The sequence below is a fragment of the Sebastes fasciatus genome, chromosome 12 (assembly GCF_043250625.1).
Source record: "Sebastes fasciatus isolate fSebFas1 chromosome 12, fSebFas1.pri, whole genome shotgun sequence".
Classification (NCBI taxonomy): Eukaryota; Metazoa; Chordata; class Actinopteri; order Perciformes; family Sebastidae; genus Sebastes; species Sebastes fasciatus.
The window spans coordinates 13,461,852-13,486,957 of record NC_133806.1 but is presented as its reverse complement, the minus strand read 5'-3'; the positions used below and the strand labels follow the sequence as shown (position 1 = coordinate 13,486,957).

General features: G+C 42.6%; 1 protein-coding gene across 1 annotated transcript in view; it reads left to right on the top strand.

The window, feature by feature from the left end:
* Window positions 1-25,106, top strand: part of cicb (capicua transcriptional repressor b) — a 41,220-nt gene that overhangs the window by 11,981 nt on the left and 4,133 nt on the right. The window contains exons 3-19 of the mRNA XM_074653189.1: window positions 11,365-11,514; window positions 11,670-11,844; window positions 12,400-12,511; window positions 12,600-12,782; window positions 12,914-13,046; window positions 13,167-13,345; window positions 13,710-13,848; window positions 15,215-15,312; window positions 15,432-16,455; window positions 16,558-16,697; window positions 16,840-17,000; window positions 20,836-21,026; window positions 22,128-22,592; window positions 22,686-23,044; window positions 24,276-24,433; window positions 24,540-24,691; window positions 24,926-25,060. Coding sequence (XP_074509290.1) covers window positions 11,365-11,514; window positions 11,670-11,844; window positions 12,400-12,511; window positions 12,600-12,782; window positions 12,914-13,046; window positions 13,167-13,345; window positions 13,710-13,848; window positions 15,215-15,312; window positions 15,432-16,455; window positions 16,558-16,697; window positions 16,840-17,000; window positions 20,836-21,026; window positions 22,128-22,592; window positions 22,686-23,044; window positions 24,276-24,433; window positions 24,540-24,691; window positions 24,926-25,060 — 3,954 coding nt within the window. The remainder of the gene's footprint in view (window positions 1-11,364; window positions 11,515-11,669; window positions 11,845-12,399; window positions 12,512-12,599; window positions 12,783-12,913; window positions 13,047-13,166; window positions 13,346-13,709; window positions 13,849-15,214; window positions 15,313-15,431; window positions 16,456-16,557; window positions 16,698-16,839; window positions 17,001-20,835; window positions 21,027-22,127; window positions 22,593-22,685; window positions 23,045-24,275; window positions 24,434-24,539; window positions 24,692-24,925; window positions 25,061-25,106) is intronic.

Sequence of the window (25,106 nt, the reverse complement as noted above, 5' to 3'; positions counted from 1 at the left end):
AACCAGCACTATGATGATAATGATTCTTATACTCGGAAACGGAGACTCCACAGAGAAATGCAGTGACAGCGCAGCTGTTGTACGTCTTGAAAAAAATACCAGAGGAGAAACTGAAAAAAACATCTGTTTAATAATGTGAATTCAGTTAAAGCTACTGCAAGTGGCACATGTATTAAAATAATAAGAAGACTGGGCAAATTATGTGTAAATGTAGCTTTACAAGTTTCTTTTTTTATTTTGCGCACACACACACACACAGATTGAAAGAGAGGAGAGGAGGACATTTATTGAATTTTAAAAGGACATTTTCCCGTTAAGTAAAATAGTAAATAGAAAGGACCTTGCTTAGTAATTTGTTCCTCTCTATATATATTTTTCTGATTATTAATACCAGTCAACTATTAGTGGTGTGTATTTCATTCATCAGATAAATCTAATTCAGCTAAACAAACATTCATTCAACATGATCAAAGTATTAAAACAGTTTAGTCATTTAATGTAACTTGTCTGATAACACCCACAGTGTAATAGAGGCATCGGTTCACATTAACATGCCACGACCTGTATGTGTGTGTGTTGATGCCGAGTGAAAGAAGCTCCAGTTAGTCGACATGCTGTTGTCCCATATGGCGTCCTCTAGTCGTCTGTCCACCTTCCTCATGTCTGCTGGTCAAACTAAACTCAACCTGGTCACATGACCCATGAAAGCCCTGAAACAGGCCCCTATGATTCACCAGGTCAGGACGAGGCTTGTTGGAATCACACACAAAAAATCACTATATCCACTAAACTCACTCGTCAGCACTCAGTGAGGTGAGAATAATCCATGCCGTCCAACCCGGTGACTCGGAGAAAGAGACCTCGTTTTATCTGATGATTTTTGGATAATTAACATCACGTATCATATTTATGAGCCAAACACTGTTATTACAAAGATAAAAATTACCAAAGTAATAACTAAATTATTGTTGGTTTGGATTTTAAATACAAATGGAAAAGGGACACACTGGCTGAATGCAAAATTATTTCTGTGTATTTGTGTGTGTGTGTGTGTGTGTGTGTGTGTGTGAGAGAGAGAGAAGGAAAAAAGAAAACGTATGCATGGGTGTTTTTGTGTTTCCTATCGGGTTTAGACTACGTTATACAGGATTAGCTTTGTTGATATCAGAGAGTCCCTCTTATATTCAAAGTCATTATAGACAAAAACTCTGTGACAATCATAGCTACACTATATAGACAAGACAATGCAACAGTAATGATTTATAATAGAAAAGAACGGGGAAGTTCAATAAGAATATGAAGAAAAATAAAAAGTGTAGCTGTTTGAATCAGTGCTACGCACGAAATTAACATTTAAAGACGAAAGCAAAAGTGGGTATGGAGCGTGTGGGCTACATGTATGTAGGCCAGTCTCCATCAACTTGTTTTTGATTTTGTGTTTTAGAGAGAGGAAAAAAAGAGGATTAGATCAGAAAGAGAATGAGGAATGCCTCAGAGAGGACGACAGCGTAGATGAATAAAGACGAAGACAGAGGAAAAGAGGCACATTTAACGGGGAGTTTTGTACAAATCTTGCAGTTGTTTATTTCTTAAAATAGTCTGGCCAACTTGCCTATTATAAGTGTGTGTGTGTGTGTGTGTGTGTGTGTGTGTGTGTGGGACTTCCTGACCCTAGCGACTATTATCTTCTTACTCACTACTAACTATTTCCGCTGGCTCCTGCTGTGTGTATGTTCATGTGTTTATTTGTTTATTAGTGACTCATGTAGCAATACAAGTTGTGGGAAGCTTTCTTGGCCTCTAAAGCTGATTCTAAGTATGTGTGTGTCTGTGTGTGTGTGTAGGATATATGTTATAAGTTTCAGTGTATTGTGTGGGTGTGTGAAGAATTTGTTTCTCAACTCGTGTGTGGGAAAATGCTGTACTATAAAGTGTGTGTGTGAGTGTGTGCATTATTCACCATCAGCTGAAAATAGGAGTCTACTTCTCAGTTCTGTTATATATGGACATACAGTATAGTATCAGTTAGTGCGTTTCACTTCACCAGAGCCCTTTGCCCTCCTCGGTGTATATGTACTTACCACCGTGTGGACTTTTCACGAGTGTGACGGAGAAGTGGACGGGAGAGGGAACGCTGTCATTTTGAGTGTACGCTCCCTCCTCAGATCCCCCCTTTTTTTTTTTGCAGCTGAAAGGACGCTGAATGAATGAATGAATAGCATCTCTTTGTGTGAGTGCGTGCACACTTGCCCATTTATTTTGAGCAAGGAGCACATGTGGGTGTTTTCTGCAGAGTTAGAAAGGGTGCGTGAGCTTTTGCATATGGTCGTAGGAGAGTGTGAAATACGAGGGAAAGTAGGAAACGCCGCGCGCCTGTGTGTGTGCACTCACACGTGTGGTATGTTTGTGATTGTGTAGGTGTTGGTGTCTTCTTAGCAGCTTGTGAAATATGAGCAAACGGTAAACAGTAAATTTTCCTTTAACTGTTAATTTAGTGTTTTTAAATTATCTTAATTATGTTTAGGTCAGAATATATCATACAAATCTTGGCATTTTGTATTCTCTGGAGACATTGGGAATTGTTTAACAAAAACAAAAAAGAATTGTAAACCCTCTGGGGAAATAATGCTGACACTTCTTGATCTTGTATTACATTTGCATATTAAATATATGTATCTTTGTGTAATGGTAGTAAATATGATTCACACTGAGTATCATTATCAGTGTAAATTGTATCATATTTATGCCAAAAAGTACACACATTTGATATCGGTCAGAATTATGTTCATGTCAGGGTGAAAGCAAAGAAACCCAGATTATTTGAAATGGATAATCAATGATGACACATTACACCTATTCAGGGAAAACTTTATGATGCATCAGGCCTTTTAATTAAACTCAACAATTAGATGAATAAACAAAATGTGTTCCTGTGGTCAGGTAAGAACTTTCAGTTCATCAGGAGGGAATGAAATCACTATGAAATATCGGGCAGTTAATAAATTGACAATATGTTTAGCAAACCAAAATAGTTCTAATAGTTTATTGATCTTAGAGTAAAGTGTAGATTTAATGTGTAAGAATACAAGGAGGCCATGATACGTTCGAGGAAAGGAGCAGGTTAATAAATGTCATACAACTCCGAGATAAGTAGTCTGAGTTCCTCCTCTCTTGTCTATGTTACGTACATTATAATCCTGCACACGTTTATATTCTGTGTTTTTGTTAATTCACTCAGAAATAAGGCATCTCAATCCCTGAGCTCCGCAACTGACACTGACACACACTTTTAAGAGACAAAGCTGCGTATGTTCTCTCTCTGTATGTGCTTTCCCACCTAAGACGCGCTACTAACGAGTAAGTAAATTAAACATCTTTTCAAGCGTTCCCCTAACTTCCTGTAAAAATCAGAACGGGCAGAAAAGAGTTAGCGACAAGGTGAAGGATGAGACCGTTTTTTTATGGTGTCACGTGTGTGCTGTGTGTGTGCTGTGTGTGCTGTGTGTGTGTGTGTGTGTGTGTGTGTGTGTGTGTGTGTGTGTGTGTGTGTGTGTGTGTGTGTGTGTGTGTGTGTGTGTGTGTGTGTGTGTGTGTGTGTGTGTGTGTGTGAGTGAGACAGAGTAACCAAGCGTCAATCATTGAGCACCGGATATGATGTGTGAGCGCCAAACGTCTGTTGCCATGGCAACAAAAGCAAACATCACACTGATGTAGCCTGTACATAACACAGAATATTCACAAATAGAAATAGCTTGTGTGTGTGTGCGTGTGTCCATGCATGCGTGTGTACATGTGTGTGTGGCACGTGTGCTTGTGTCACTTTCCACTGAGAGAGGAGGAACCTCAACATGCTCACATGTGTTTACACACCAACATTTGGTTATTATTGGTGGCTCCTCTTTAGTCCGTCTTCGGGTGTTTTAGTCAACAGAAACGATGGTGGATAATTGGAGGGTTCCTCTAAATTATTTAAGCAGTGAGTGAAGTGTTCCAGGTCAAATATCTTTAATATATTTACAACAGCCATTTCCACTCCTACTACTGTTTCCTGTCATTTTCAAAATTACAACCCTTATTATAAGCATTTATTTAGATAATATTTTACTTCTGTGGCAACTTCCATCAATCTAGCTCTGAAGCCAGTGAGAATAGTGTGCATGGCGTCCTTTCATAGAGAGGACTTTGTTGCTGTAAAGGTCTTAAATGAGTCTTGTTTATCTATACTCTTGTATGCAAATCTCGGTTTTCACAGTTTTCTCTGTATGATCACGTACTGAAACTGCTCGGCATCTCACATACACTGCTGCATGATTGTGTCTGTGAGCATAATTATTATTAGCGTCATTGTTTCTTGAGCAGAAGATCTCTTATTGCGCACTTTTAGCATCTTAAATGAATGTTGGATGAGAGATGTTTCAATATTACTCAATATCCCGCAGTTGAAAATGATTGAAAGTGAAATTACACAGCCATTGTATATTATTAAGTGTGCATAATTCTGTGTCACTGTCTCTCTGTGTCGCTCTCACATGCACACCCAGTTTGTGCAACACTGAGTAAACATGTCACGCTCCCTTAAATACACGTGAATGCACTTTTTCGCGCCGTTATTTTGCACTTGGATACGTATTTTTCTCTGCCCTCACGCTCTCCTCCGTCTCATTTTTTATTTTTCTTTCGAAAAAATTATGACACATTTTGTTTTAACCCTTCGCTCCATCGCATTGCGGTGTTTTTGCTTCCCCTCCTCTCCACTTCGCTCTCTTCGTCCTGGTCTACCCGGATACGGATACCCGGGAATAACATCCCCACTCCCTCCCGCCCCCTGCTTTACGTAACGCTTAAAGCCCTGCATATCCTCCCTGGCCATGGCAACAACCACATCTGGATCACACAGCCATCTAGACTGGCACCAAAGCACACGTGAAGCCCTCAAGACTTACCACAAAAGTCATGTGCAACGATAATCCTGTTTCCTATTGGGCGAAGAAGCATACTTTGGGGAGATTCTCAAAATGCACTGGTGCAGTGGGACTCCTTAGTCTGAGGTGGCTCCGAGACTTTGGCTGCATGCATGTGAAGTTAGACCGACATTCAGATTTGCTTCTTCAGGATCTCAGTTGAACTCACATTCAGTGTTCTCAGGAGATCACAGTTTTCATGTGTTCCTCACATCCCAAAGTTTGGAATTAGAGTTTATTATTTAGCTCAGGAATATCTTTTCTCTCCTTCATCCCACTCTCCTCTTCCTTGCATCTCTTTCTCCACAGTCTTTGCACTGGTTTTCTGCCTGCTGCCCGTCTGTTGGCCATTTATCTGCAGGCTAGTAGTGCCCCCAGATGGCCAAACACATACATTACAAGTTCCTTCACACAGTGAATGTAGGGATCTGGGTCTAAAAACACTAGTCTGAAGTTTGTCTTTCATGTAATGCTAATTATTCGCTGTTGGCAAGAGAGAGTCAGTGAATCTGCATGTGTAGCCAGCCACGGAGTGTAAAGTGTGTTTTGTGGGTGATGAGATGTATTCAGTTCACAGTAATTGTCATTTTATTCGTCTCAACACTCAGCGGTGCGGTCTACGAGATAAGGAGTAGCAGGTTTTTTTTTACTTAAACTGAAACTAGAACAAAGCTGTGATCGAATCCGGTGTCTTATAAAAAATCTCCTGTTTTTGTCCCACAAAGCCGTCCCTCTGGGTGTCCATAAGCCATGTAAAACACAATTGCTTAACTTTTATTTTGATGCAATGGACGGCGACGGTCAGTGGCAGACTAGTGACCACGGGCGACACGGGGACCTGTGCCCAACATAGCTGTTGCCATGGTAACTGCAAAAGGACTGGTGGATCGAGTTATAATTGGACGGAGCAAATGGTTGGGTTGTGGGAGGGAGAGACACGGAGCACAGGGGTGGAAGATGAATTAAGGGATGAGAGAGGATGGGATGGGAGAGTGAGCGAAGGCGGCGCTCCGCCTGCACGGTGCCAGCGTAGGTAAAGAGGAGGAGGAAAAGTTTCTTGCATGAGGTCACGTGGCGTTTGACAGATGTAATTGGGGGGGTAGAGACATGCATACATATGCACATTAAAAGCATGATGTCTGTGAGAGGAGACAGCCAATGAAAGCCGCCGAACACCTACACAGATATTGGACTGCCAGCGCGGCAGCAGAGAGAGATAGTTAAGCTCAGCTGAGGGGGAATTTCTCTTCTGTTGTTTTTTCACACCTTCTCTTACTCTTCATCGCTTATCTCTCTTATATATGACTAAGCTGTAGATTTTCTGTGGTTTCCCACCATCATCTTGTGTCTACCTCACCTCCTCTGTGCAACTTTACATGCATGCAGTCAACAGATTCTCTTATCTTACATCTTTTCGTGCCCACATAGCAATCGAAATGATCTCTGAGGTGACACAAATATGAGTTTTACACAAATATATATTTGCAGTATTTCGTCATGAATCAATCGTAGGCGTATTCAAACCGGTTTAAAGGAAAAACTGATCACTCTGCTCCGAATAATTGTTCGGTTTAAGTTAATTACCGAGGGCTTGTAATGTTTACCCAGGGTTGTAACCACTGAGCAGCCACAGTAATCCCTCATCTCCACCCCTGCCCTCTCTCACCCTCTTTCCTTTCACTCACACAGCCATCGCCAAGCTGTCCAACTCCCTCCGCTTAGCACATTGTGTTGGCTGGGTTGACTTGTTGAGAGCTTGGTGCAGTTGATAAGCCTTCTCTTATTCTCTCCCTCTCTCTCTGTGTGTGTGTCTCTTCTTCTAACGCCTATTACTTTAAACCCATCTGGAAACCCCCAGGCTTAAAAGAGGTACAGACAGTCACCCCCATATTATTACATGATGCTTTACTGATGATAAAGGCCTGACAAGATCCAGCCAAAGGAGCTTAGGTACACTGCAAATATGCTCCTTTTTGTTTGAGGTGTTGTGTTATAGTTGCACAGATCCATATTTATTTTAATAGAGAAGTGAAACCCAGGACTGAGTGGGTTAACTTTTTGTACTACTTAGGACTTTGGCTGCCAGTAGCTCTCGCAACCTTATTGGTCAGTTACCGAGCTCCTGATGAGCTGACTGGCTTTTAGTGGTAATTAAGTCCCTCCCAGTATTGTCTTATGGATAGATGAGCTAAGCTGAGCATGACTTCTTGACTCATACAGTATGACGGTAAATCATATCATGCGTCTTCTTCCTCTCAGTCATAGCTGTGTTATACCTAAATAATATAGGTATCTTTAAATGTTCTCCTTTTGTCTCTTCTTGCCTTCCCCATCTCTGGCCCCCCACGCCCTTCCTCCATTTAAGAGAAGTTCTGTTTTCACAAGTTGTTTTCTCTCCACCCACCCACCCTCCGCCTCCTCCATACCTCCCTCCCTCCCTGCCTCTCCTGCTGAAAATGACTCTTAGTCTATTTTTACCCTCTTGTCCTCTCCACCCATTTTCCCTCTTTTTCTAACCGCCCCTACTCTCCTGTTTTCAATTCTCTTCTCTTCTCTCTCTCTCTCTCTCTTTCTTTCTCCCTCTCTGTCCCTGTGAGTGTTGCATCAGGACATTTAAAATGCTGTCTGGAGGAGGCACATTTGCATGATGGAGAGATGGAAAAAATGTTTGGGGATTTGAAAAGGGCTTTTTATGGTGGAAAATTACATCACTTGCCTCTCTACTTCTAACTGCGTTCCTAAAAGCAAAGTAGCATTACCAGAGAACGGATTTATAATCCCTCTCATAAAGTGAATATTGCTGATTTAAAATACAGTCACACAAATAGCATGCAGAATGACCCCTTGCATACTCTTATAGGTTTAATGTGTGTGCATTGTCATCTTGACCCCAGAGCCCTCATGAACATCCAACCCCCTGTGTGTGCAGATTGCATAAAAAAAGACCAAAAGGAGCGTGGAAAGTAAACTGTAGATAGCTCACTAGCGCCTTCCTGCATCAGATGGTCTTTATGGGTATTAAACAAGCTTTTAGCCTAGCATTTGTAAGGGGAGGGATCTTGTCTAACTTCTGTTAAGCCATTGGTTGGCCTACATCTGAGTGTCTGCTTCTGATTGGTTGTTTCACCTATCAGTCAAGGTTTACTACGACTCATGCACCAATGACATAACACGTGGGGGTGGGTTTTACTGAAACAAACATAAAAAATACACATTTTTGATTAATTAATTAAATGCCAGCTAGTGTTTCCACATTAATACAATAGAACTATATGATATTTTCTTATTTATTCATACTCTATATGCAAGATAAATACAGTTCATGTGGTAGGAATGAAATTTGCATATGACTGGCATTCCAGTGCACACTCCGACCAATCAGGACTCGCGGTTAGCTGATGACGCGTGGCTGCTTTAGCCAATAGCAGAGCCGGAATCCGCTTAGAGGAGGCGGGACAAAGGCTGGGCGAGGTTGACAGGACGAGAAGAGTGAGGGAGGGGGGAGAGTACACAGGGGGGGGCAAAGCAGCCCAGTTTACAACAAGAGGAAGAGGGAGGGAAAGAGAAAGAAAGGGCCAAGGCTTTGCGAGAGAGAGAGAGAGACACAAATAAGGGAGTAAACTCGGTGTGGAGATGCTGTAGGAGGACTTTTCTGGACCAAAACAACACTCGTAAACACCAAGAATTAACCAAACTGGACTGCTGTGTGTGCTCCGATGTCGTCCTCTCACGAAGTGGCTAGCTAACCTGCTGCAGACGGACGGATCTCGTCGCTGTATCAGTCGTGTTCAGGTCCAGTATTCAGGCAACCAAGCCACTAGTTTGTTGCCTTAAAGGAGGAGAAAGATCAGCAAATTCATCCCCCTTTTTCATCCTCACCGACTGGATCCTAGGAGTCCTCACTCACCGTGGTCGCTTTATATCGCTTGTGTTGTGTAGACTCATCAGTTGCTAGCTAACAGTCAGATCTGTGGCCAGGTAGGATAGAGGAGCTGGTGGAGTAGTGTTTGTTAGCTATCTCTTGATAATCAACCTAATGGATAGTGGAGGCTTGTAATGTTAAATAACTGAGTGATGGATGGATGCACCAGATTTATCTGCTAATGCCTGGTAAACACGGATAAAACCCCAAGTTGCTATCTTTTTATAGGCGGATTTGTGCAGGTGTTGACTAAAACTGTCAGGTTAAGACAGGAGACTGAAGTGTTTGTTAGCTATCTCTTGATAATCAACCTGATGGTGGACTTGTAATGTTAAATAACTGGGTGATGGATGGATGCACCAGATTTACAGTCTAGTAAACACGGATAAAACTCCAAGTTGCTATCCTTTTTATAGGCGGATTTGTGCAGCTGATAACTAAAACTGTCAGGTTAAGACAGGTGCATACAATTCTGTGTAGCAGGTAAATCGGAAAACAAGTTTGGTGTCAAACAGCCTCCCCAGCTGAGTTATTATTTTGGCAGCCAGGACGTGTGTGAATACGCCTTTTTGTAGTTGAGACATGCGAACAATTGCGTTTCTTTTGCCTGTGTTGTCTGTGCGGCTGCAGGAGGGTGCACGACCAGGACCAGGGGCGTTACCGAGAGGCTGGTCCGATCTGGAGAGGTGCACTTGAGGCTCCAAGAGGCAGCTAAATGTGTGTTTGGTTCATATGAATCAGCAAGTACTTTAAAGTCGGCGTGTAGGTAAACACATAAGCAGTTTCTTCCAAGTTAGACGAATCACCTCCAGCTTTGATCGCCCACCAATATTGCTTGTTGCAGTGATCGATACAGGAGCTCTCTCTCACAGCTGCCCTTTAGCTTTATGTGCGTCTTAATAGCTGCCAAGCACACCTGTCTGCAGCTGTGTTATAAACGCAGAGGCAAGTTTTGACATGGCCAAGAAAGACTGCGTAGTTTCCGGGCGGATGTTTTAATCCAGGCCGTGGATGTGCTTAGAGGCCTTGTTAACCCTTTCACCACCAAGCTGCTGGAGTAATGTAAACAAACAGGGAAGAGAGAGGGCATCGGGGGTAATTAGACCAAAGGGAGGAGGAACTTTGCCTTCGATCATAATCATCGCATCAGTGGGTCGTCAATGCACTGTTGTATTCTTCCAAATCTAACTTAAGTTTTGTGTTGTATTGTAAATCGTTTATAGTACATTTTGTCCACTCATGTTTGTTACATATGCGTTGTTAGATTGCGGCATTCTGCGATACGGAGACATGGACTCTACTTAACAAGACATATTTCATTTTTTTACTCGTATTTGGAGCTGAAAACAGGATCCCATCTCCTCCATGCCACATCCTCAAATCCCCATGATGCAGGTTGATGATGCAGTAATTATTATGAATGATGACCGCAACCTGTAGGGATGATACAGACACCATTGAGCACCTGTCGTCATCTCTGATATCAACTCGAGTTTTTGGATAAAAGATGTTTCTTTACCTGGATTTCTGCGTGTTGTAAAAGGGAGATTTTAAAAAGGACATATTATTCTTTTTTGGGATAAACATCAAGGATTTCATTCAACCATGTTCTCATCAGAGAACCCTCAGTACCTCCGCCAAGGATTAAGCATGTTTGGTTAGTCCATGTCATTATTACCTTACTGTTTGTGTGAGTGTCCTTTTTGCCAGATCCAGCAACACTTCATCATTGTTTACTTGTGCACGCAAAAGAGTTAATATAGGACAGAACCTATTTTATAAGGAGACAGATTTTGTTACTTCAAAGTTTTTTGGGAGAAGCATCCTTATGAAACGATTTTTTTTCAACAATGGAAATAAAGCTAATGATTTATTCAGTCCTTTACTCATTTGTGGGGGTTCAGAGTGTACCAGCTTCTGTTCTCCATCCAGCCTGTTATTGAGAACAGAGAGTCCTTTTGTACATCTGCTGTTGTTGGAGTGATTTAACCAGTTAAGTGGCTGGAGGTGGGCTATTGTGGCAGTACTGCTATTCTCGGTAGTTCTCAAAGTACTGATATTGTTGTGTTCTGCCAGCTACTTAATTCGATTCACCTAGTGCCCCAGATGTTATTAGATGTCTAAAAAGAAAGGCAGTAGTCCTGAGCATCTAAAGGAGCTACTGTCGAGCTGTAGTCTGACCCTGATTTTAGTGAATTTCTTTGTGGTTATATAACTTTAAAAAAAATGATAATAAAACATGTATGGGAGCATCGCAAACACACTGTGAGAAATGATTAGAGTTTGTTATTGGAGTAGGATTGCATTTATTGTGGGAGTGTTGCACTGAGGGCCCTGATTCCCAAAATAAGTAAAATATCATCTTGGTAATCTGAATGCAAGATGGCTTTGTTCCTTTGAATGTGATTTCTGAGCATTTTTATAAAACTCTGGACATCAGATGGTGTTGGTTGCAATAAACAATACTGTTTTCCTCTGCAGTGTGGACCAATGTAGAGCCCCGGTCAGTTCCAGTCTTCCCCTGGCATTCATTGGTCCCTTTCCTGGCACCCACCCAATCTGATGCTTCTTCTCTGCCAGGAGAGGGCCAGCACCCAGTCAACCACCCCCAAGTAGCCAGTCTGAAGACAGGTACTGAATACATTTACAGTTTGACCTAATGGCTGTAGGAAATGTGTTATCACCAATTTCATGTAATTTTCCTTGGATTTTAATGCTGTTTTGAATACCATAAATAGTTTACTTTGCCCTGAACAGGTATGCATCTCCTTTTTGTTCTTCCTCAGAGTGTCAGGGGGTGGCATCGCTGTCACTGGAGCCTGCAGAGGCACCTCCCATTGTAGAGAGAGGTCCTCCGCCCCGGCCTCCCCCCTCTTCTGATGAGCCGCCTCCAGAGAAGGAGAAAGGAGATGCAGAGAGGGAGAGGCCTGACAGCGAGACAGAGAGTGACGTGGATGACCCGTAAGTGCAGTTTTGTGTAGTGATTTTATGTGTAAAGCTGTGAGGTTACAAAGAACACACAAAGATACACACTGCACATTGTCCGTTTATAAAAAAAGTGGTTATGTATTTGTACAAGTCAGCCTTCACAGTAATTTTCAGTGTGGTACTGTGTACCCACACATGCAGTATGGGAGTGTGATATTTTCTGTATCCTCGCGCTAATTTGGGCAGAAGAGCTCAATGCCAGAACAAAGCAGATGGGAACAAAAGCATTCCATCTCTGGGCTCTATCACTATATGAAAGGCAGTGGCCAGGCTGTCAGCTATTGAAATGGATGAGCTATCTGCTGAATCTGCTGATGTATCTCATGGGAGATGAACTACTTGTGATCTGTGTCTACATCTGATAGGCTTGCAGCTCGAAAATAAATAATACTAGTTACAAAATATCAAATTTTCCCTGTTTTAAATATTAAAGAGGAAAGAGAAAGTCAGTGTGAGCCTGCATGTGCGTATTGTCCACAAGGAATAGAGCTAATAAAGATCACAAACAGAGTTTTTGTCTCCTTTCAGCTTCCTCCCAGGAGTTGTACCAGAGCAGCCCCTCTCTATACCACCAGTAAAGAGACGCACTCAGTCCCTCAGTGCGTTGCCCAAAGATGGAGATAAGAGCAGCCCTGGAAAGGTAGTCTTTTCACTGCTATCATCATCAATATAAAAATTCTCAATGTTCCTCTTTCTAATATATTTATCTTTCTTGCCCACTCTTTCAGAGGGAGAAGGACCACATCCGGCGACCAATGAATGCATTTATGATTTTCAGTAAGCGCCATCGAGCATTGGTGCACCAGCGGCACCCAAACCAGGACAACAGGACAGTCAGCAAGATTCTTGGGGAGTGGTGGTATGCTCTGGGACCTAAGGAGAAACAAAAGTACCATGATCTGGCCTTTCAGGTACACAGAAAAGAAACACAAAATTTAAGACATACGACTTAATGCTTCTGTGGTAACCTATATTACATATACTATGTTTTTGTCTTCTTTTTCACTTCCTCCCTCCTTGTTTTCCCTTCTCCTGTTTCCAGGTAAAAGAGGCCCACTTTAAGGCCCACCCAGACTGGAAGTGGTGCAACAAAGACAGGAAGAAGTCTAGCTCTGAGGGCCGTGGGGTGCCCGGTGGCAAAGACATCAGAGAGAGAAGCATGTCCGAGTCCACAGGTTGGTTTCACTCAACTCTCACAATATACAACATACACATTTATATTTTTGTAACATGTCATTCACAGGATTCTTATTCTCTCCAGTCCTTTAACAGTCCTCTTTTTGCCCCCCATATAGAGCCCCACTCTGTGGAACTGAAGGGAGTTGGTCCAGGTCTGGCGGGCGTGTCTGAAAGGGGCACAGGAGAAGGTCATGTGGGCCAGCTCACCCGTCCCCGAGCCTTCTCTCAAAGTGCCATGCACAGCCTGGAGCGCAGTGACCGGGGTAATACACAGGCCCTGGCAGAACTGGCACAGGTAAGAGAGGAGCACAGCTCATAGACAAGGAAAGTTGATTTTGTAATCCTCAACTTTGCATATTGTAAATTGGAGACTATTATCACTGCTGGAGACATGAACAGTACTCTACTGCTGCTTTTGTAAACATGACTTGATTAAGAAATAAAAGCTAGTTTGTTTTCCTTTGGAGTCTCTGCAACAGAAATAGTTTTCTCTGGCAGATTTGTGTTTCACAAACAACATTTATTTTTTTAACATTGTGGCAGTGGAGAACTAGGCATTTTTCGGTGATAAGATCTCTCACATTTGACATAAAATCCACAGACACACTGACCTGTTTCAAAAGCATCTCTGCTACAGGCTCTTTAATCTTTTTTTCCAGATGTGTGGGGATGGTGGCGGTCAGTTTTCGAGTCATGCCCCACCCTTGTCACGGTCCCAGCGGGGGGTCAGCGAGGACATGACCAGTGATGAAGAGCGCATGGTCATCTGTGAGGAAGAGGGAGATGACGATGTCATTGGTGAGAAATCAGACCTACTCTGCTCATGAAGCCAAATGTTAGATTAGTAGGTCTGTCAATTGATTAAAATATTTAATTACACGATGGTCCATTGTTAATCGCAAATTAATTGCACATTTTTTATTTGTTCAAAATGTACCAGAAAGGGAGATTTGTCAAGTATTTAATACTCTTATCAACATGGAAGTGGGCAAATATGCTGCTTTATGCAAATGTATGTATATATTTATTATTGGAAATCAATTAACAACACAAAACAATGACACATTTTGTCCAGAAACCCTCACAGGTACTGCATTTAGCATAAAAATATGCTCAGATCATAACAAAGCTTCACTCTATTTTTAAAACTGATTCCGCTACAACCTCAAAATTGCAAGTTGTGTTAATGCGTTAAAGAAATTAGTGGCGTTTAAACAAATTTGTGTTATTATCGCATTAACTTTGACAGCCCTGTAGATTAGATTTATTAAAGTGTTAGTACACTGCTTCCTGTGCCGATGGGCCACTTTGTAAATTTCCAGCAACTGCATGTGGAATACTTATTCAGTCAATGGTACAATAGGATTCTCAATCAGAAGTAATAGATAATGTCTGCAGTGATGCCTTTGTGTCACGTCACAGAAGATTTTGTGAAACCGTCATGAGGTATTTTTTTTACGTTGTGTGGTTTCATCTATTCTCTGCACTGCTTCTTCCCTACTTCTTAACCCCCTGAGATCGACGCTGTCGTATACGACAGAAAAGTACTCTAGTTACTATTTTTAGAATACCTCCGGAACGCTGCGGTGTAGAGACTTACTTTAACTTGCAGCTGCTTCGTCACCATCGTAGCTTTCTAATGAGGGTGAGGGTGCGATATATTCCTTTCAGACGGTTTGTAATCCAGCTTGGAACAACAGTGTTGTTTCAGAGACTTCATAAAAGTAATAAATCCAACAATGAAAGTCTTCTGTGAGTATTTACTGTATTTCATTTCTGTTTTGTTTTTTCTCTTGTCTTTATGGTCATACCAGTATTTATACATTCATGTGACATCACTACAGCATACATATTCTGATAGCCCAGTTTGTCATGGAAAAAAACATATATGTCATGATTGTGCATTACAGTGTTGAGATTCTATCTCAAGTATTACAAAAGGAGACCAGGCGAACCAGAAATAGCAAAAAATGGCTTTGACCTCTGAGGGTTAATGTAACTAATGGGGCTAAATTGTGTCCAGTTTTTGACCACTTCCATGTTTGATTTTAAAGATCAGATGCTATTAAGAGCTGATTCAGACACTAAGTACACCCTGACTTGATTGGATTATAAATTGCAAGGATTGTCAATTGTAGCTGTAGTGTATTTTTCTTTCCCACAGAGGACCCTTATCCTAGCAGTTCCATAGACCTCAAGTGTAAGGAGCGGGTGACTGACAGCGACAGTGAGAACGGTTCTGGCGACGAAAGTGATCGGAAGGTAACCGGCTTGAACAATAATATTTCTGCTGTTATTGAGCTTTTCAATGTATCTTGTTATTGAGGGCAGTTGTTTTATAATGTCAATAACTGCATCTGTTTGTCTGTCTTTCTTTTCAGAGAGTTTTTGCTCCAGTCATTTGCTCCTCTGCATTATCATCTTCCTCACACCACACCCCTCATGGCAGGAGTGTCTCACTGTCGTCTTACCCCAGCAGCAAGCGTTACGATGAGGGAAGATCAGGAGGGGGAGGTTTTTCAGATCACAGGAGGAAGGATAGAGGAGAGGGAGAGGGTAAGGACACATTTGGGGGTGATGGAGGAGGAGGAGGAGGAGGAGTGCAAGCCACGTCTCTCTCCCTTACTTCTGGCCAGTCAGTCATCTCCACTTCTACAGCTGGAGGGTATCTTTCCTCATCAGTAGGTTCACTGGGGGGGAACCAACTCCTGGGCATTGGCGCTGTAAGGATGGCATCTACGGTGGTGACCAACGTAATGCGTCCTGTTATCAGCACGGCGCTCCCCATCGCCAGCAAAACCAGGGATGGAGGCACATCCAGCCCGCATCCGCCAGAGAGGAAGTCCCTGACTCCCCATCAGCAGCCACAATTTCTGATTGGTTCAGGAGCAGGAGGCGGGGTCCCAGCCACAGGGGGTGGGTACTACTCTTCATCATCACCTAATCCTTTAGGTGCAGGCGTGGGCCATGGTGGCGTAGTGACTAATTTGGTGTTAGGAGGGGCTCTGTCTGCTCAACCTGCTGTACAGCTCTTCACCCCCTCCCACCACCCTCAGCCCTCCCAGCAGCAGGCCTTTCCCTCCTCCGCTGTTTCAGTACCGCATAGCCAAACCAACGGGCCGCTGCCTCTGTCCCTGCTTCAGCCCCAGTTCCTTCCCGCCTCTTCCCTAGCATCCCCCGGGGGTAAGGCCATCACACAAGTCCAGTACATCCTGCCCACCCTACCTGCCAACGCCAACCCCAAGAGTCCGCCTCAGCAGCTCAGCCAGCCAACTAGTTTCTTCAACCTCCCCACAGCTCCACCCACACACATGTCCCTGGCCAATGGGAAGCAGCAGGGGACAAGTCCACTGACAGGATATACGTCCAGCTCAGCAGTGGGAGTGGTCAGCCCGGGAACTAGAGGTGAGAGTTTAAGAACGGCAGTCATCATTAGTACAGTCATGACAAGGTGCTATTACTCCTAATAAAATAATCATTCTCCCTCTTTCTTTGCCTTTGCCTCAGTGCAAACACAGTCTCCAGTGCTCCAGGGCAAAATGTTTGTTCCCATGGCAACAGTACGGACAGCGCCAGCCCCTGCCCATCAGTTTCCCATTGTGGCTCCACCTCTTCCGGTCCAGAACGGTGCTCAGACGGGAAGCAAGGTCAGTGAGCACTTCACTGGAGACACATGAGAACTTTATAAAATATGTCATTTCTTTCAGTAATGTTAGTAAAAAAAACAAATTAACTAACCACTTGTATTTGTCTTATTCTTTTCTTTATGGCTTCCTCTTTCCATGACAGATCATCCAGATAGCTCCCATGCCTGTGGTCCAGTCCCAGCTGCCTCAAGGTGGAGCAGTCCACGCTGCCAGCCCCTTCCCTTTAACAATGGGCACAGCTGCTGTGGTGGCTCCAGGATCAGCCCCCTCCCAGGCTGTACTCCTGCCACCAGCTCCTACCAGGTAGAAAATAACAAACAAACTAAAATGAAAGAATGAATATGGATCCTACACCTCTTGAACCTACGACACCACCCTTTTGTGCTTTTCATTTTGCATTGGGGCATACATTGCCTACTTTATAACATCTGGCAAGATATATACACAGACCACAACAGGAATACTACGTCACATAACAATTTTCAAGTATCCATAGGCTCATAGTCTGTGCTGAAGTGGTAAACGTCACCACTTTGGTGCACCAAAATAAACAAAACAAAGAGTGCAGATTAGTTTTCAGCCCCAACGGTTATTCTAAATTGACTGTGAAATGCTTTTCTGTAATTGCCTGCCTAGCACCCTTTTTATTTTCTAAACCCACCCACCTGCCACTGAAAGAAGGCTATAAAAAGGCTCTTTCAGACATGCACTTCATCATGTAAATGTGTCATTTCAGCATGTTGCTATCATGTTTGAAGTATTTTGTGTTTTTCAGAACACAAAATGTTATGATCCAAACGTGTGACTTGTGCCGCCTTCTTAAGATAGCTGTGTAATACATTTTAAACGTCAGCCCAATTATCATTACTTGTGCGCAAGGAAATTAAATCTGTTTAATATACCCTTTTACAAACAAAATACTGTACATGAGCCAATTTTAACGTAGGAAGATTAGGAGTAGGACGATTTATTTTATTTTCTCTTGCATTGCAAAGGAAAAGAGATCTGCCTCGGAAAATCCCATTGATCACATTGCCAGCCAGTTTGCTCTAAATTTTCAGCTTCTTTCACTCGAGATGCTTAAAGGATGGAAATCCAGCAAATGTCGTTTTGTGTAGCACACAGTTCTTATTAAACCTCCTAGACTACATAAACACACCCACATACCTGAGGCCTCTGACCTCACGACAGAGGCCTCAACGGGAATCAACCCAAGTCTATGACGTAAACTTGCTAGTATTAAACCTGCAGTAGGCAGAATGTTTTTGGCATCATTGGGCAAAACGTCCCTAATAACCTTTCAGCATATTGAAATTCAAGTGCTCTGAGAGATAACTAGACTTCTGCACCTCCTCATGGCTCTGTTTTCAGGCTTTAAAAAATCTATCCCGTGACAGGAGACTTTGGCCAATCACAGGTCATTTCAGAGGGAGAGCGTTCCTATTGGCTGTTCATTCAACGGAGGCAGCTGTAAATCACTCAAGAACTCCGGTCAAACTAGGCAGCGCTGATCAAATATGAATCAATATTCTGTTACTGTAATGCCTATTTCTCTCCTCAAATGTTTTCAGAAACATCTTGTAGTGTACTGTTTAGCTGTAAAATGAGAAAGTTTGCTCCGACTGGTGGGCGGTGCTTGGTATTTCCTCAACTGATCTCATCATGGTGGCCAGGTCACACACACTTCTAGCTTTTTGGAGGCCCTGTGCACAATCTAGTTTTTTTTACCAAATGCTACTTTTTACACATAAAAATATATTTAAATGTAACTTAGCTGCATTGTTAACATCAAAACAAGAAGTTCTTTTAGTTTTGTATTCAACATAATACCGTAATAATACTCAATGAAATGTACTTAAACAAATTTATTATTTTGGCCGGTAAAAAAAATATGCTCGGCCGGTGAATTTTTTCATCCACCAGTCCACTTGGCTGGTCAGTCAAAAAATTAATTTCGGACACTGTGTGTTGTCTAATGAATTGTGTATCTCTCTCTTTAAAACTCGAGTTGTAATGCTCCATAATAGAGACATCTATCTTTGAGGAGCCCAAAAGCTGTTTCTTTAACAGATAGATGAACCCAACAAGGTTACAGATCAGATGTCTGAAAGGGGCTATAAACAAATTATGTGCCAGTAAAGCTTGACTCAGCTCTGACGAACAGGCGCCCATTTGTGAACATATGCCAGCATCACTCATCCTCCCCTGAGCTACTGTGATCTCAGTAGTGGTTCCATCATTTTCAGTTTCTTTCGAGTTTACGTGAGCCAAATATTTGTTTCTGTATGATATAAAATCCCACTGATGACTTCCATGAAAGGATTCACATAGTGCTTCAGACAAAGATTTGGATAAGGCGTGCTGTTTGCATGTCCTGTGTACATGCTCCAGAATAAATATTTAGAAAAGGAAGTTCCAACACATGAGCAAACATTTGAAAAGACGGACCGGCTTTGATCATCGTTATTGTTTTGATGCTGTTCTTTCTATTGAAGCAGCATTTTTTGTTATTAAATAAGAGACAGTAAGCCACTAATGGATCTTACAGTGATTCTGAATTTCCCTAAAACTAGCAAACATCCCCTAACCAAAGATAATTCCCCTGCAACCATCTTAGATTTGGAAATTGGGTGAAATTGGTACAGAAATAATGTACTTACCCCAAAAAGAGAAAGCAATCAGAACGAGTGTTTACATGACAATTTCCACCCATTAAAAGTTTTATTCAATTCCAGAGAATGAAATACCTTTCCAAATGGGCCGGTTTATGCCTATCAAGGGTTTAAACAAGGCAGTTTAATTCTGAGTGGACTTTTAATTAGGACTGCAAAATATGCGGAAAATCTTATAACTGCGATGTCATTGTTCACTATTGCGAAATATGACTAGCGATAAATAAACAAATATTGACGTGTGCATATTAGCTATACTTATGTCAGCCTGGCTGTCTTTAAATTCAGAACTGGATTACAATTGAATTGTATTATAAATATAACTAGGTTAAATGTTGTTTCTAGAGCAGCAACAGGAATGTTCACAACAGCAAAGTCACTATATAAACTCAATAATATCTCACTGAAAACAAATCTAAAATGTCAATAAAATAAGAATGAAGAACACAGACATCAGTCAGTATCAGTCGTTCGTCCTCCCTCTGCTGATGTGATTCACTGCTGCAGGTACCGCTGATAGAGGGAGGAGAGGCTGCTTTGTCTCAGCCAGCAGATAAGTTTACTAAGATTTGTGTCAAACAACGACATACGGACAGCTTTTGTTTTAGTTCATATAGCCGAGGATTACGTTGTGCCTATACTTTAATAACACGGAGGCTTCGTAATCTGCAACAAGATGGCCTCCATCCTTGTCAACAACAGCGCATCACCGCTTAACTCCTTCCATTCCACCTTTCACAATAAAATCCCCGGACACATACACTGAAACACTGCTTACTAAAGGGAACTTAAAGTCATTCAGAGCCTTCACTAAGAGGCAAGAGGGATAAAAAGCTCCATGTAAACACAGATAATATCATCTAATGACGCTTTTGCTGATTAATGTTTAACAGAAATTATCAAAATATATGTATTTTCCTTGTAGTTTCTGGATATAAGAAACTCCAGTTACATTCTGATACTTGATAAATGATACCATATATAAGGAAGTTGAGTTGTTTCTTATGACAGGAAAGCATAGAGAGCAGACAATACGAGAAACAAAAACTCCAGCAGGAGTGCAGCTGTAGCAGTGCAGCTCTATTCTGGATGTGTTAGTCATGCTGCTGGTGGCCCAAGTTGCCTCTGCCTGCCACCCCCACACTACCTCTCAGCTCCTAACACACACACACACACACATATATAGCACTAGTCATCCAGTGCTGCTTGCTGTGATGTACACTCACCCACTGACCCTCACTGCAGCACTTCTTTGTTTGTCTTCCTCTTTCCTTCTGATCATGTCTCTGTTCCCTTCATTTTTGTTCTGGCTCATTATTGTACAATAACACCTTCCGTCACCTTTCTTCACATTTTTCATTAAAACTATTTAATCTTTCCTTCTTCACTCTCCCTCTCCTCATTTTTAATCCTCACATTTCTCTCCTCTAATCACCTCTTCCTTTTTTCTCTACGTCCTCGTCCAGGATCGCCTATGTTCAGTCCACTCCAGGGGTCCCATCCACTCTGCCTCTGGTCTCCACGACAACAGGCTCTTCCACCACCCAGCAAGCCCTGTCGGTGTCTGGATCTGCATATGTGCCATCGCCCCTGGCAACACTCGGGTTCACAGCCATCGCACCACCTGGACAGACGCTGGTTCAACCACTGATTGCAGGTCAGTGCTGTGGAGAGCTCCTTGGTTCCGTTCTTTATATACTCATTCTGTGTTTTTATAGTCTTGTATGAAATGAGCTGTATGAACTTCAGCAGTGGTAGGCAAACAGCAGTCTGTGGGACAAATCCAGCCCCCCAACAAAATTTTTGGTCCCCCTGACAAATTCCATTTCATAGCTTACAGTAAAACTTGTTTCATGTCTTTTTTTGTTTGTTTTTTTAATAAATCTACTGTAGATAACAATGTTAAAGAGGACCTATTATGCTTATTTTCAGATCTATACTTGTATTTGGGGTTTCTACTAGAACATGTTTACATGCAGCTCCGCTCTAACTAGCTTTGTTTGGGGGCGTCCAAAACTTGCCGCTAAGCAAAGTGTGTTATTTGGTGACATCATCACGTTATGGAAGAAAAGGCAAGAATTCAATTTAGCCTGCTTGACCAAAACCTTTGTGTTAACAAGTTTCATTCAACCATAATCAAAATGAGCCAAGGTTTTATCATGTGTGGATAAACTATCAATTACATCTCTAGTCTCATAGTGCAACACAGAAACATACAATATATGAGTGTTTCTTTGCCAAATGAGTATTAACATAAGCTGCTTTAAGTCTGCTAGCTCAAACATACTGTGAACAAATCCAGATCCAGTTCTAAAACAAACAGTTTTAATTCTTACATGATATAAAATTAATAAACAAACAAAAGGAAATTAAAAGAAATTGTAGGCTTGTTTCTACTGCGCCTGGAAAACATTTGCGGCCCATAGTTTAACTTGCTGGTTTAATTGCTGACCCCTGAACTACAATATCCACAGTTATCTCTTGTTTGAATACATTTACAAACATTTGTTTTGACAAAGTCTTTGGTGGTCAGTAGTTTTTGATGTGATGTGTGTTTTAACCAATTTCAGTAGCACTAGTTAGATACCTCACAGTTTCAAATCTGGACCGACAGTTGTCAAGTGAGACTGAATCACCAATTTGTTATATTAATCGACAATAAATAACCGATATGGACATTTATTGATGTGAAAATGTTATGCATCTGTTACAGAAAATAATATTTGGCCTCTATTATTGTCGTGTTTCCTTCATCCAGGTCAGCCACCACTCCTAGCCACAGCTCAGTCCCCACAGCCCTCCGCCCCAGCCTCAGGCTCCGGGGGCCAGATAGTCACCGCCATCTACCCTTCTTCATCTAGTGTCACTATGGCAACAGGGGTGGTCTCCATGACAGCCGTACCCCCCAGCGTGGTCTACTCCGTCTCCAGCCCTTCCAGCGCTTCCCCCCACATCCTGTCCAAATACACATTAACCCCCACCACAATCACGCACTCACATCCGCAGCCCCATCCGGACAGACAGGCAGACAGGCACCTGCCTCCGGACAGACCTGCGGATCGACAAACTGACAGACTGGCTGAGAGGCAGGCGGAACTGCTGACGCATTCGGACAGACATTTGGAGAGGCAGACCTCCAGCAGTATCAGCTCAGTGGCACCTCCCAGTGGCTCAGTTGTGTCCATAAGGCCCTGCAGTCCTCCACTTCAGATCCAAATACCTGGTATGTCTTGTTTTTACAACACCTGATTTACATGGTTGTAATATGTAGGGAATTATTTTATTGATATTATATTTTAAACTTTCTGTTTTACAGGCAGTACACCAGGTACACCCAAACTAACCCAGCTTCCAGTCAGGACCCCTCAAAAGGTGAAGGCAACAGTCGCAAACATCCCCGTGGGCAGCTATGAGGGAGGAGGCCGAGGAAAAGAGAGAGAAAGGGAGAAAGACAGGGAGCGAGAAAGGGAGAGGGAGCGAGAGAGGGAGCGAGAGAGGGAGAGAGAAGCTGCAGCCACTAGTCGCTTCTCCTTTGACTCTGAGCTGGCGGGGCAGACAGGGTCTCCATCAACACATTCTGCTGAGGAGCCGCCGTCCTCCGACAGACCCCTGGAGGGCTCCAGTGCATCGGACTCCTCTGACACACGACACAGAGAAAGCACAACGACCAAAGAGGTGAGAAGAACATCACACACTGGCTTTCAGCTCTAACATAACTAGGGGTGGGGAGAAAAGTCAATTCACCTATGTATCGTGATTTTTTTTGTTTGTTTTTACAATTTTTAAATAAATTTTTTAATGCCAGAATCAATACATTTGCTTCATTTGAGTCTATACCGAGGTAGAAAGAAGTCACCGCTTTTATTGTTGTAATCAGAGTAACGTGACGTCATATCCGTTCCGTATCTGTCAACCAAAACAAACCACAATGAGCCAAAATGACAAAGCAGAAAACGGCAGAGGGCCTGCTTGGATACGACCTGCACCCTCACATTTTAAGTCCAAAGTGGTAAACATTACACATACAGTAAAGTATGGAAACACTTTGGGTTTCACACATTGCCGGGAAAAGCAGAGCTAGACATGATGGCTAAAGCTGCATGCTAACTCTGTCATGGACAGGAAACATTATCGTATTGCGGTAACGTGCGGTCAAGCCAGCCGTCACTCGCATCTCCGTGGTCAAATCAGCCGACACTACAACTGTAGAGCACCCGTATACTGACATTTATGTTAATTGCAGTCAAACGGAGCTGACCATGGATGTATAAAGAGAACGGAGCTGACGGGAGAGCTAGAGACGAACTTGGCGAAGTTAGCGGAAGTATACACGTGTGACTGCGTCCGGTTTTCAAAATAAGGTGTTAACGGGAACTGTATATACAAAATACATATATGGAAATAAGATTGATTAGAATATATTCACCAGAAGTATAAAACATTACATGTACCTTATAAATTAAAAAGAACATACCACTAATTTGTGAGGGAAATGTCTATTTTTGGGTTGCTGGAAAAAAATTATAAATAATGCCTGATATACAATGACTGATATATTTGACTTCGGGACATCATACATGCTGCAAATCAAAAAATTGTATGTATTAATTTAGATATTTTCCAAATTAAAAGTCCCTAGAATTGTATGATTCAACTTTTTCCTATGGTATAAAAGTTAACAAAAATCGCAATAAATTATAATATCGAATCACAATACTTTTAGAATCGCAATGCTTAAAAATCGCAACACATATCAAATCGGCACCCAAGTATCATGATAGTATCGACTCAGGAGATAGGTGTATCGTCCCAGCCCTAAACATAACGAGAGGAAACTTCCCAGTTGTTGTCGACGCATAACATCAGTGACTTGCATAAAATACTTAACATTGAAATTTCTGTGCAGGCTGCATGGAAGGAGTCCCTCCCCTCCTCACCTCCCCCGCCTCCATCAGCCCCAGAACCCACCCTGCCACCCCCACAGACTGACAAAGAAGGTCCTCCACCCAAAAAAGTCAAAATCCGCCCACCACCACTTAAGAAGACGTTTGACTCGGTGGACAAGTGAGTTACCACCTTCATGAATCTTCTGTGTAAGGTTGCAGAAGTGATTGATGGGCGGTGTATATATACTGTGTATTGTGTGTGTGTGTGCGTGTTGGTCTGGCAGGGTGCTGTCAGAGGTGTATTTCGAGGAGCGCTTTGCCGAGCTGCCAGAGTTTCGGCCTGAGGAGGTTTTGCCTTCGCCCACCCTGCAGAGTCTGGCCACTTCACCCCGCGCCATTCTGGGCAGCTATCGCCGCAAGAGGAAGAACTCTACAGGTTTCACTCTCATGCTACTCTGACTAAATGCTTTATACTGAGTACTGTAGGATATCTGCAGTCACTGTCATTTAATGTGCAGTCATCTGGTGAACAGCAAATAGTTGCTGTTGTTTATGGAAGCAAAGGTTGAACTATCTCTAGCGTTTATTGACACATGATGCTCCGTACAGGTTTTCAGGATGAATCCTGATAAATAAGCTGATTAAGTTTGTTTCCAATGTGTGCTTCCAGATTTGGACTCTGCCACTGACGAGCAAGTCTCTCCTAAGAGAAAGAGTCGTCGGCGCTCAAGCTGCAGCTCGGAGCCCAACACGCCTAAAAGTGCCGCCAAGTGCGAGGGAGACATCTTCACCTTCGACAGAGCAGGTAACACACACACAGGGAAGAAGGGCAGGGAGTCTAAATCTTTTAA